The sequence below is a fragment of the Monosiga brevicollis genome, genomic scaffold (assembly GCF_000002865.3).
Source record: "Monosiga brevicollis MX1 MONBRscaffold_21 genomic scaffold, whole genome shotgun sequence".
Classification (NCBI taxonomy): Eukaryota; class Choanoflagellata; order Craspedida; family Salpingoecidae; genus Monosiga; species Monosiga brevicollis.
In genome coordinates, this window is record NW_001865058.1 from 308,010 (window position 1) to 319,186 (window position 11,177).

The 11,177-nt window shown below is 56.8% G+C and overlaps 2 protein-coding genes across 2 annotated transcripts in view; one reads left to right on the forward strand and one right to left on the reverse strand.

Moving 5' to 3' along the window:
- MONBRDRAFT_10420 (uncharacterized protein) overlaps nt 1-8,162 on the forward strand; it is a gene marked incomplete at both ends in the record, with an annotated part of 15,390 nt that extends 7,228 nt beyond the window's left edge. Inside the window, 3 exons of the mRNA XM_001748120.1 lie at nt 47-6,065; nt 6,369-7,674; nt 7,974-8,162. Of these exons, the coding sequence (XP_001748172.1) occupies nt 47-6,065; nt 6,369-7,674; nt 7,974-8,162 (7,514 nt within the window). The remainder of the gene's footprint in view (nt 1-46; nt 6,066-6,368; nt 7,675-7,973) is intronic.
- A 170-nt stretch (nt 8,163-8,332) lies between these two features.
- MONBRDRAFT_33571 (uncharacterized protein) lies at nt 8,333-11,030 on the reverse strand. Its single transcript, XM_001748199.1, has 3 exons — nt 10,763-11,030; nt 10,490-10,633; nt 8,333-10,284 (listed from the first exon to the last, which is right to left on the reverse strand). The coding sequence occupies exons 1-3, from the start codon at nt 11,012-11,014 to the stop codon at nt 8,740-8,742; spliced, it is 1,941 nt and encodes a 646-aa protein (XP_001748251.1). The 5' UTR covers nt 11,015-11,030; the 3' UTR covers nt 8,333-8,739.
- Nucleotides 11,031-11,177: the final 147 nt, after the last annotated feature.

The window sequence follows — 11,177 nt, forward strand, 5'->3', positions numbered from 1 at the left end:
TATGGTGAGGCACTTTTGGGGCGCAACCTTGTGCGTGTGGCCCCAGACACCGTCGTGCGCACAAAGAGCTTTCAGCAGGGCTTGTGCACGAGTGAACGCCCACTCCCCGTGGACGATGACCAGCATTGTCGTTTTGTCGTATACACCGGCTCTGATTCGGATGATTCGTGGGCTGGCAATGTGAGCATCGGTGTTCTCCGTGTGGACCCATCTTCGTGCTTGCCTGCTGCCCCGACAATCATCACAGATTTGAGTGATGTAGCCGTGTATTTGGATGGGACCTCAATCAAGTACCAGGGTAGCGTGGTGAGCAGTGATTACGGGATAGGCCGACCTCTCTCCACGGGGATGCATGTTGAAGTGGATGTGGACCCGGAAGGCAGCGTGAGCTTTATCATTGACGGAAAACCATGTGGTGTTGCCTTGAAAAACTTTGTCCCGTCCACCGCCACCACCCCACTTTACGCCATTGTAGATGTGTATGGCCAGTGCCAATCCGCCCGCATCGCAGCCTCGCACCGAAGCACCGCTGCGCCCCATAGCTTTGCCTTTGCTGGCCGGGATGAGCTGGTGCAAAACTGCTTGAGACTCACCACACGGATGCGCCTCGAGACGCAGCCAACACAACCGACGGGTGATAATGATGGTATCACAACTTTGGAAGGATCCAAACCGGCAGGCCCAGCAGGCGCGGTCACGCCCGAGCCTACGCGTGACACCAAAACGACAGAAGCCGAGCTTGACCCATTGCCTGCTTTGCGCGCCTGGATTCGAGACGCGGGCGTGTCCTCGCAGTCCGCCCCTGTGCTGATGCTGGATCGACTTCCTTTCCGAGCCACCCTATTGCAGCCTGCGCTTAGCGCACCACCCTTAGGCGCTTTACACCATGATTCCATTCTGCTACCGCCCCGTATGGTGGCCTGCGAGCTCACCCATGTGCCAACCAAATTGGACGTTGCTGCTGAAGATGATGGCGACGGAAGTGCCGATAGCAAGAATGAGGGCATCGGCGCCCCCTTGCCTCGTCTCCCCTTCCGACATCAACTTCGGGAGACGTGGTTGCACGTGACGCGACTGGTGTTTGCGCCTGATTTTGCGAAACTCGCGATGGCCGAGCAAGCTGGGCTCCTTGGGGCCAGTTGGGCTCTGGCGCAGACGTATGACATGCATGATCTCCTGCCAAGAGAAGACGATGATTGGGTGACCGCTGCCTTGGAACGTGCAGTGCAACCCGCTCCCCTGCGTCACTTATTCGCGACTGATCTGCCCACGGCTTTGCAGCGGCTTCTTGAGCCCACCACAACTAAACACGTCCGCCGATTTTTTGGGCAGGACGCTCCAAGCCGCTTTGCACATCTTGAGTTTACTACTGCGACTGAAGCACTCGAGCAGTATTTGCGGCGCGAAGGCCTGCACAGTGACGGCCCCGTTTGTTCTTGTTGTGATCGGGCCATCACGCTCGGCCCGACATTTGAAGTCGACGTTGAGTTGCGCAAGCTGTGCAGTGCCTGTGCCCACATGTGCACGACCCCTGCCGAGGTGGCTCAGGGCCCGGCTTGGTGGCCAGCGCCTGGGCCTAGCTGTCAGGCTGAGGCCGGCCCCATGGGCTGTCGTGCGCATCATGTTGATATTTCTGATCCCGCTAGTGTAGCGCGGTGTACATCAGCAACGCTGACTACATCTACCATCCTAGCGTCCACTAGGAGCGAGTGCGTGCCCCCGACAACAGCCAATGGGGGTGGTGTACCCGTGACCTTTTGGCGTTTTGATCTTTACCGTCAAGACCAGGGTGAGGTGGCCCTCAGTGGCGTGCATGGCTTTGTTTTGGACACGGAGTCGGGAGAGGAAGACAAGCTGGAATCTGTACTTATGGACGTATCGGTGCACCAGCCGCGGGAAACAACAACAAATTGTCCGCCGCGCCAGCTCGAAGTCAGCGTTTCTGCTAAAGTCTTTTCCATCTGCTTGGTGATACCCTCCACTTACCGACTTGAATATGTCGCCCTGGCCTCGGATGGCCCCCTCGCCGTGCAACGCGTCATAGGCCGCCAAGGCCTGTGCTTTGAGCACACAGATTTATGGTTTGCCCACGATCTTTCGAAACATGTGGGCTCCAACACGGTCGCTTTGTTGCCCCGTCCTGCACTGCGCCACCTTCGCGGCTTTGGGAGAAGCATGGCGAAGACTGCACCAGTTCTTCCCTTGTCTTGTCATGATGAGCTGAACCACGTGCCTTTGGACATGGTGAGCTTCGCCCTTGCTGACCATCAGGAATACCAGCGCGCGACGCACGCTGCCGTGCAGACCCTGCAGATCCAGTTGGCCAGGCTCATTGCTCTCGGTTGGTGGAAGCAGCAAAAAGGCAAGCTGCGCTGTTCGGCCCCCACCTCAGCAGCCAGCTCGCCGGCTCGTGTCGAAGAAAAAGCGGATGGGTCGCCTTGCCCGGTTGATGAACCGGGGTCATGGCCCTGGACACTCGCGATGCTACGACTATGGGGAGCTCAGCGTCTAGTTCCAGCTGCGAACACGGCAGCTTTGGCTGCAACCAGTCTATCAAGCGAGCAGCTACCCGTGATCCGACTCTCTGGGGAGCAATTGGACGACCTAGCAAGTCTTTTGCTGGCCGAGAGCCAACGCGTGCGTGAAGTTGCTGGTCCCACTGTGGCCACGCTGATCACCAAAGACGGTGATAACCAGCCGCACTTGCTTCAGGGCCAAGTGATCTTGCCCAATGCAAGTTCCTTGCGCCTGGCCGTGCCTCACCTCTGCGTGGACAAGTGCACTTTGCACCTGTGCGACGGCACTGGTCTGGAGCTGGCCTGTTTGAGCGAATCATTGCAGTCCAACGCGGTTTGGACCGTCCCAGGCAACGAAGTGCGTTGGTTCCTGCGGGGATCTACTGAAGCGCTGCAATCGGCCCGTTTTCAAATACGCGTTGCTCGAGCGTGGAGTCAGGAGCTCGTTGAAGACGCTGACATCCTCACAGCCAACGGTATCAACTTTGGTTTCTTGGAAGCAGCACAGGCGCTTTTACACCAGCACTGTGCCGTGCTCTCAGAGCGCGCCTTGCTTGATTGGGCTGAAAGCTGTTGCCTGCTGGCCCAACTTCCGTGGGAGGGTGACCAAACGCTTGGACCACGACAACTGGCAATGTTGGCTGACGTACTTCCCCATATCATGGCTCAGCTGGGCCCGACGATCCGATGCCGCTTGCGTGCAGTGCTGCAGCGCGTGCAGCTGCGCCGCCACCTTGAATGGAACGACTTTTTTGGTCAAGTTTTTGCTCATAATGATTGCCTTTACCGAGTCATCGATATCACAACCATGCTGCATACGCGGGAAGACGACGCGAGTCTCAATGATTTTCGCGACGAAGGGACCGATGGTGGACAAGAAGACCCCCGGCTTCGGTTGATTCTGAAGGCCGAACGGGTAGACTGCGACGACTCGTTGGACACGGGATCAGAAGACACGATTTGCGTGGAGATGTATCCATGGCGTGCTGCTCAAGAGCTAGCCTCGCACTTGGACATGTTGCGGCTCAGCAGCCCTGCACTGGTACGGGTGCTGCCTTTTCCGCTCCGTGCAGAGGAACCGGATAGGGATGATGACTTTTTTGTGGATGATGCAGACTTGCGCGGCCAGCTATTGCTCCCTGAGGAGCCAGAACATGGACAGAGCCTCAACAGTCATCGTGCCGCCAAGACCTGGGAAGGTGATCGCCAGACCCTATCAGATTTGCTGCGACATTTGCGGGCCCGCCTTTTCACTTTCCCATTCGATGGAACGATTCCTGGCTGGCACACCTTGAGCACTGAGTTGACGGCGATTCAAGCAAGCCTGGAATCATCCCACTCTGCTACGCTTGCACATGCTGCCATGGGTGGTTTGGAAGGCAGCCCGGCCATGAATGCGGTATCTTCCTCAGCTGGCCGGTGGGTGGACATCGAAGAGACAATGACTGCGCTGCGTGCCCAACTCCATGGGCTTGGAGAAGAGAACGCTGATCACAAACGCGTTGTTGTGGATCATGTTCGTGACCTCGATGCAGAGCTCAACACAACAGACACTGAGGATGCCATAGCGATTATTGCAGCTTTGCTGAGTGGCAGCCATAGTGGGCGGTCGCCTTGGGCGTTAGCTGAGCTGCTCTTGACACTGGAGGAGCAACTTGAGCAAGCACAGTGCGTGCGAGAGGCTCACAAGACGGCCCCCGTCGTCATGCTTCCACTTTATCGCATTGCAGGCGCCGTTGGCCTTCGCAGCATGACTGTACCCTTCGCTTCGCAAGCGGAGCCATTTCCCCACCCAGCTGACTTTGCCAGGCGTTCTGATTATGTGGCCTTTGTCAAAGCGCGCCTGCGCCCAGGCATGCGGGTGCAACTTTTGCAAGATTCGGAGGGCGTGAGTGCCGGGGATGTCGGCGTATTCATTCAGTCCAACTCCAGAACCCCACCCGTGCAATGCAAGTGGAAGCAATACGGTCACACGCGATGGGTACATTGGCATGAGATCGTGTTGCTACCCCCCACCGAGGTACCTGGTTTGAGCCAGACGCATGACATTGGCGAGGCCACCCTCAAAGCCCTCTCGTGGTCTGCTCATGAGGAGACGAACTCCCCTCAACAAGGCAGTGAACTGGCTTTGTCAGCGACCACATGGGATAGCCAAGAACCTGGTCTCGAAAATTTGTGCGACAGCGCGCGAACCAGAGTCGAGGCGGTGGCTTCGTCGTTGCTACAAGGAGAGGCATGGAGCCTCTTTGCGCTTCTGGCAGACGTGCAATTGCAACCTGAGCAATGGCAGGCAGTGGTATTCACGGCGCGCTTTGACGAAGCTGGTCGCTGGGCACATGCCGGGCCTCTGACATGGATAGACCTGGCGCTACGTGGCGGTACCATCCTGGGTGCACAGCTGTGCATGGAGCTGCTTGGCATGCACGATTTGATGACGACTGGTGATGACCTTGACTTGAGCACGTTGATTCGTGTCGGTGCCGTTGATCGTGCCTTGCTGGCTGTGATGGCTCACCAGTCACCTGAGGCACAGCACGACATATTGAGGCAGTTGCCTCAGGCGCGACGCAGCGCACTTCTAGGCCGTGCAGTTGAACTTGGAGCGTGGCGTGACTCAGCGGTGCGCCTTCCTCCCTTGATGACACGAGGATTGGTGCCCCAGTTATGGGACCCCATGCTTCAGGTGATGCGAGTTTTGGACGTGATGGAGGCTTTGGCAGAAGGCAGCCATCCGCTGACGGGCGTCAACCTCCTACATTGGGCTCTCTTACCAGCCGTTTACCAATATCACTGCATCTTTGCCCCAAGCCGGCGTGTGGATGTGCAATATGGCCCCTTTTTTACTGAGAAAGCTGATGCAGCGCTGCTGGCCTGGGGTGACGAGCTCGCGCATGCCTTAAACCCTCGCGATGACGAGGTGGCCGTACCGAAACCCGCTTTACTGGCGTTGGATGACGTTCCTGCCGAGGAACCAGCGATGTCGGAGATGACTTGTTATCAGCCCTCGTGGTGTGCGCAGCCCAGTGTTTCAGCTTTGCTGTCCGAGCTGGATGCGCTTGAAGCGTGGTGCAACGAGCCTTCCAAAGTGGCTGTGTTGCATTGGCATGACCACTACGATGTGAGCCAAGTAGTAGCCCTGTTACGTGGCATGTTAGCCCGACGTTACCCCTTGGTGGTGACTTGCTGGCCTCATGCCCTAGCAGGCCGCGTGACTGAACTACTCAATGCCGGCATGACTCTGGTGGGCCCGACAATATATGAGCTGGGTGTGGATGCTGTTTTGTGCCCGTTGCCCTTCTTGCGCGAAGGCGTGCGCCACATCCTCGGAGCGCTACCTCTTCCATCAGACCATGAAGCCTGGCTCCAGGCCGTGGCTGCATCAAGCGGCGACAATCAAGAGGTTCGGATCACTTATGAGGTGCCTGATCATGAGCACGTGCTTGCCGGGGTCGACCAGTCTCATCTATTTCCTCAGATGGAACCTCATTCAACCAATGGCTTCTACTGTGACATTTGCAACCGTCGAAGTGATAGCAATGAAGGCCGCGTGTAAGTTGAATGTTACTGGGTCAAAAGTCCGAACAAAGGTGTGAAAAAAGCATTGCCAATAGCCAGAGAAGAAGAGGGGAGAGGGGAGACATCAAGAGAGGCGGGCTTGAAGTGGCAAACGATGCGTGATCAACTTGGTTGTGGTTATGAGGTTGCGATGCTCGTGTGTTCCACAATGTTTCCTGCTGTTGGTATCTGGCTTCCCGTCATTAATGGCACTTTTTGTCTGTTTTTATCAATTCTTTGGGTCGAATGTTTGGCTTTCTTTTGCTGACTTCTCGTGCTGATCCCGTTTGGTTTGAGATGTAGGCGCTGCATCAGTGGCTGCGATTACGACCTTTGCAGCTCATGCTTGGCTGAAGAAACTTCAAAAAGCACGACGCAACATACGCGCCTTGTACGTGCGACAGAGCCATCACTCTACCGACCTGTGCGTGCAAATGGCCAAGATCCTGCACCAGCACTGCCGGCGACGCTGGATGGCCTTGCACACTTACCCATCCAAGCGCTGCGGGCGCGCTACGGCACCCTGCGCTGGGCTGGCGATATGATAGTTGCCCCACATCTCAAGCTGCTGCAGTTTCTGCAAGATCCCAAGCTCCACCGTGCGCGTGCCTGGATCTCGATGCCGCTGAAGGAGGAGCTACTCAAGCAACACTTGACCAGCACCATGCGCACCGAAGCCGAACATGGGCCCACCCTACGTGTGGACCGATTGCGTGCTCAGTCACTCGAAGCATGGGACGTGCAAAGCAACCGCCTCCGACTACCAACGCTGGCAGAGGAAGCGCGGACCGTGTATGCACAAATCGCTGAGCAGCTGGCGGTGCACGTGAAAGAGGATGCGCGCTTTTTGCACCTGGCTTCGAAGTTTTGGAAGATTCGCCTGCTGGGTGAAGGAGGAGATGACTATGGAGGGGTCTACGCCGAAAGCACAACCGAGTGTCTTTCAGAGCTGCGGGACATCAAGACTCGCGTCTTGGTGCCCACACCCAATGGGGTAGCGGACCATGGCAGCCAACGAGATTTGCTTCTCATCAACCCCGACCTGCGCCCGTTTGAGAGCGAACATGATCGGACTCTGCTGCACTTTTTGGGATACTTAATTGGCTTCAGCATCCGTTCGGGTGAGCCCATTGACCTGCCACTGGCCCCGTGCATGTGGTCGATGTTGCTCGGCACAGCCCTTACAGCTGAGGATGTGCCGGAGGTGGACCTGAGTTTTGCGCGCACGCTCAACCAAATCCGCGCCCTACCCGAGGACGACGATCTCTTGCTGGCGTGCTGCCTGCCCACAACCATGTGCACGGCGGGCGGTCGACAAGTCACGGTAATTGAAGGACTCGACGTGCTGGACGCGCGAAACAAGCAGCGGTTTTGCGATGAGGCTTTGCGCATCTACTTGAAGCAGTTTGACGAGGTGTTGACTCCCGTGCGGGAGGCACTTGCCAAAGTTCTGGCGCATGAGCACATGTTGTACATGTTCACGCCCGCCGAGCTCGAAACGCTGGTGTGCGGAAGCCAGGACGTGGACCTGGCCTTGTTGCGCGCCAACACGCGTTACGAGGGATTGAAAGAGACGGACGACGTTGTGACGTGGTTCTGGGAGGTGCTCAGTGAGTTTACTATGGAACAAAAGCAACTTTTTGTGCGCTTTACATGGGGGCGCACGCGTTTGCCCCGATCTACGGCTGAGTTTCGCGGCCGTTCCTTCCGCCTTTCGGAGCTTGAGCGCTCTTCCGCTTCAGAAACCCAAGCCGCTTTGCCTGGTATGTTTCGTGCAGCACCTGATTCTTCTCCGTTTGTAGTTGTGCCCAACCAAATCTTATTGCCCGTCGACTCACCTGTATTGCTCACGGTCGGTGCCAATCTCGGCATTCAACAGAGTCCTACACCTGTTTTTTTCAGCTCCTGCTTCCGCACTATCGATCAAAGAAAGCCTTGCGACAAAAATTGGTCGCGGCCATAGAGAACTGTCGCGCCATTGATGCCGATTACAACGCTGCTGACGTTGATGATGACGACTCGGATGAAGATGACTCATACTTCACAGACGAAGAGAGCGGTGATGAGAATGAGTTTATGTGGTATGTGTGAAAGGTCAAGTTCGGAGTCATTGGAAAGGGTGTCAAGTCAAGCTTTGCGCTTGCCTCGCATCAAGACCTTCGACTCTTGGTTTGGGGAGGACGTGCAAGTAAGGGGCGAGGTCATGACCAAGAGTGTATCAGATAAAATCGAACCAGTGCTATCTATTTGCTTCTGTGGAACAGAGGAAAATATTCGATTGGGATAAAGGAGGAAACTGTGGAGGCTGTCGTGAGTGGACTTTGCTTTTTCTTTTCTTGTTTGGCTCATCTTGGCGCTGCACACTACCCTTCAAGGCAGTGTGGCGCGAAAAGCATCAGAAAACAAACCAAAAAAAAAACAGAAAAAAACCCGGAAAAAAAAAAAAACAAAGAACGCACGCATGATGGTGCGGAAAGGTGGGGCAGGAAGACGAGAGAAATACAAACAAACGGAAATGGCAACGGAGGACATGAAAACCAAAAGGAACGAGCACTGCCGCCAAGACAGGGACTGAGTCCCCAAAACAGCTCCCCTACGCTCGCGCAGGAAGGAATGTATGTTGGGCGGAGCAGGGAAACGCACGGGCGCCGTCCGTTGTCATGGACACTTAGTACTTGCGGATAACCGGGGGTACCGTGGTGACCTCCTCCTTGTCGAGAGTGTGGTCAATGACGGGGCGGTACGAGAGGTTGACGGCGCCCGTCTTTTCGTCAATGGTCGACAGGGTGTGCTTGCGCCAGTGTTGCTCAAAAGAACGCTCCTTTTGACCTTCCAGGGGCTTGCTGTAGTCAAACTCGTCCTCACGGTTGGGGAAGTCCTCGCGAGCGTGAGCACCACGGCTCTCCTTGCGAGCCTCTGCTGAGACAATGGTTTGCGTGGCGCAAAGCATCAGATTCTGCAGCTCAAGAGCCTCGATAAGGTCGGTGTTGAAAACAAGGCCACGGTCGAAGAGCTTCATGTCGCTCTGCACGACAGAGTACAGGTCCTCCATCTTCTGAACGCCCTCCTTGAGGGTGGGGCCATCACGGAACACGGCGGCATGGGTTTGCATGGTCTTTTGCATTTGGAGACGGAGATCGGCAACTGAAGAGCGACCGTCAGCAAAGCGCGTGGCATCGAGACGAGCGATGGAGGCTTCACCGGCGTTGGCAGGAAGAGGGCTCAGCTTCTCGCCGGGCTTGTTAATCTCGGAGATGGTGTTGGCGCAGGCACGGCCAAAGACGACGATATCCAGCAGAGAGTTGGCACCGAGGCGGTTGGCGCCATGAACTGAGGCGCAGGCGACCTCGCCGGCAGCGTAGAGACCGGGGACAACTTGCTCCTGGCCATTCTTGTTCGTGATGACTTGACCACGCCAGTTGGTGGGCACGCCACCCATGTTGTAGTGGACGGTGGGCAGGACGGGGATGGGTTCCTTGGTAACGTCAACGCCGGCAAAAATGGCGGCTGTCTCGCTGATGCCGGGCAAACGCTCTTGAAGGACCTCGGCGGGGAGGTGCGAGAGCTGCAGGTAAACGTGGTCCTTGTCGGGGCCGCAGCCACGGCCTTCACGAATCTCAATGGTGGAGGAACGAGAGACGACATCACGCGAGGCCAGATCCTTGGCGGTGGGGGCGTAGCGCTCCATGTAGCGCTCGCCCTCGGAGTTGAGAAGGATACCACCTTCGCCACGGCAACCCTCGGTGATGAGGCAGCCGGCACCGTAGATGCCAGTGGGGTGGAACTGAACAAACTCCAGGTCCGAGTTGTGGAGACCAGCGCGGGCGACCATGGCATTACCGTCACCAGTGCAGGCATGCGCCGAGGTGGCGGAGAAGTAGCAGCGGCCAAAGCCACCGGTGGCCAGAACCGTGTTCTTGCAGTGGAAGCGATGGAGGGTACCGTCCTCCTGGCACATGGCAAGGACACCGACGCACTCGCCCTCGTCATTCATGATGAGGTCCAGGGCGAAGTACTCGATAAAGTAGGCGGTGTCATAGCGCAGGCTCTGGCCATAGAGGGTGTGCAAAAGACTGTGGCCGGTACGGTCAGCAACGGCGCAGCAACGATGGGCCTGGCCGCCACGGCCATAGTCCAATGACTGAGCACCGAAGGCGCGTTGGTAGATACGACCGTCCTCGGTACGGGAGAAGGGCATGCCATAGTTCTCGAGCTATGGTTGGACAGGGGTCGGCACGAGAGGCGATGCATTCGTGGTGGCGTGAGCATAAACGCCACGGTCAATAGAAAACTCCGTCAAAGCAATCGCATGCGGAACGGGCACGAGCCCGAAGAAAGGAACCCAAAAGCTTGACAGCGAACAACACGTGCATGCACACAAACGTTGAATCATCGCCACAAGTTCGGCAGAAACAAACCTCAATGACGGTGTTGGGCGCCTCCTTGGACATGTAGTGAATGGCGTCCTGATCACCGAGCCAGTCGGAACCCTTGACCGTGTCGTAAAAATGCCAACGCCAATCGTCATTCTCCATGTTACCAAGCGCGGCGTTGATGCCGCCCTAATGACAACCAAGCAAAAGGAATGCAAGACAGTGCTTAAGATTGAGAGATGCCATGGGACACGCAGGCATATGATATGATGACGCTCGGCTGTGAAGCGGTGACGCCATTCCATTGGTCGGCAGTACCTGGGCAGCCACCGTGTGGGAACGAGTGGGGAAGAGCTTGGTGATGCAAGCCGTCTTGAAGCCCTTCTCCGTCAGGCCAAAGGCGGCACGGAGACCCGCGCCACCGGCACCAACGACAACGGCATCAAACTCATGGTCCACAATGGGGTAGGCCGAGGACACCTGTTCCGTAGCGCGAGCGCGACGAAGGCTGGTATGCAGCTGGCGGCTGGCGCTGCGTGCCGCCGTGGACTTGACCACGCGTGTAAACATGGTGAAACCCAAAGAGACGAAAAAGAAAACCTGTATTGCTCGCAGCGGGGTAGCAACAAGAAGAAAAATACCAGATGAGAATGGCGAGCAAGAGGTGTCACAGAGAGGAAGAGAAAAAAAAAGAGAGAGAGAGAAGAAGAAGGGGGGGGGGGNGGGGGGGGGG

Excerpts from the sequence above, each read along its gene's own strand:
- MONBRDRAFT_33571 (XM_001748199.1), bottom strand. The coding sequence starts at position 11,014 with ATGTTTACACGCGTGGTCAAGTCCACGGCGGCACGCAGCGCCAGCCGC. Across the intron at positions 10,634-10,762 it reads CCCACACGGTGGCTGCCCAG|GGCGGCATCAACGCCGCGCT; the intron begins GTACTGCCGACC and ends GGTTGTCATTAG. Across the intron at positions 10,285-10,489 it reads CGCCCAACACCGTCATTGAG|CTCGAGAACTATGGCATGCC; the intron begins GTTTGTTTCTGC and ends GTCCAACCATAG.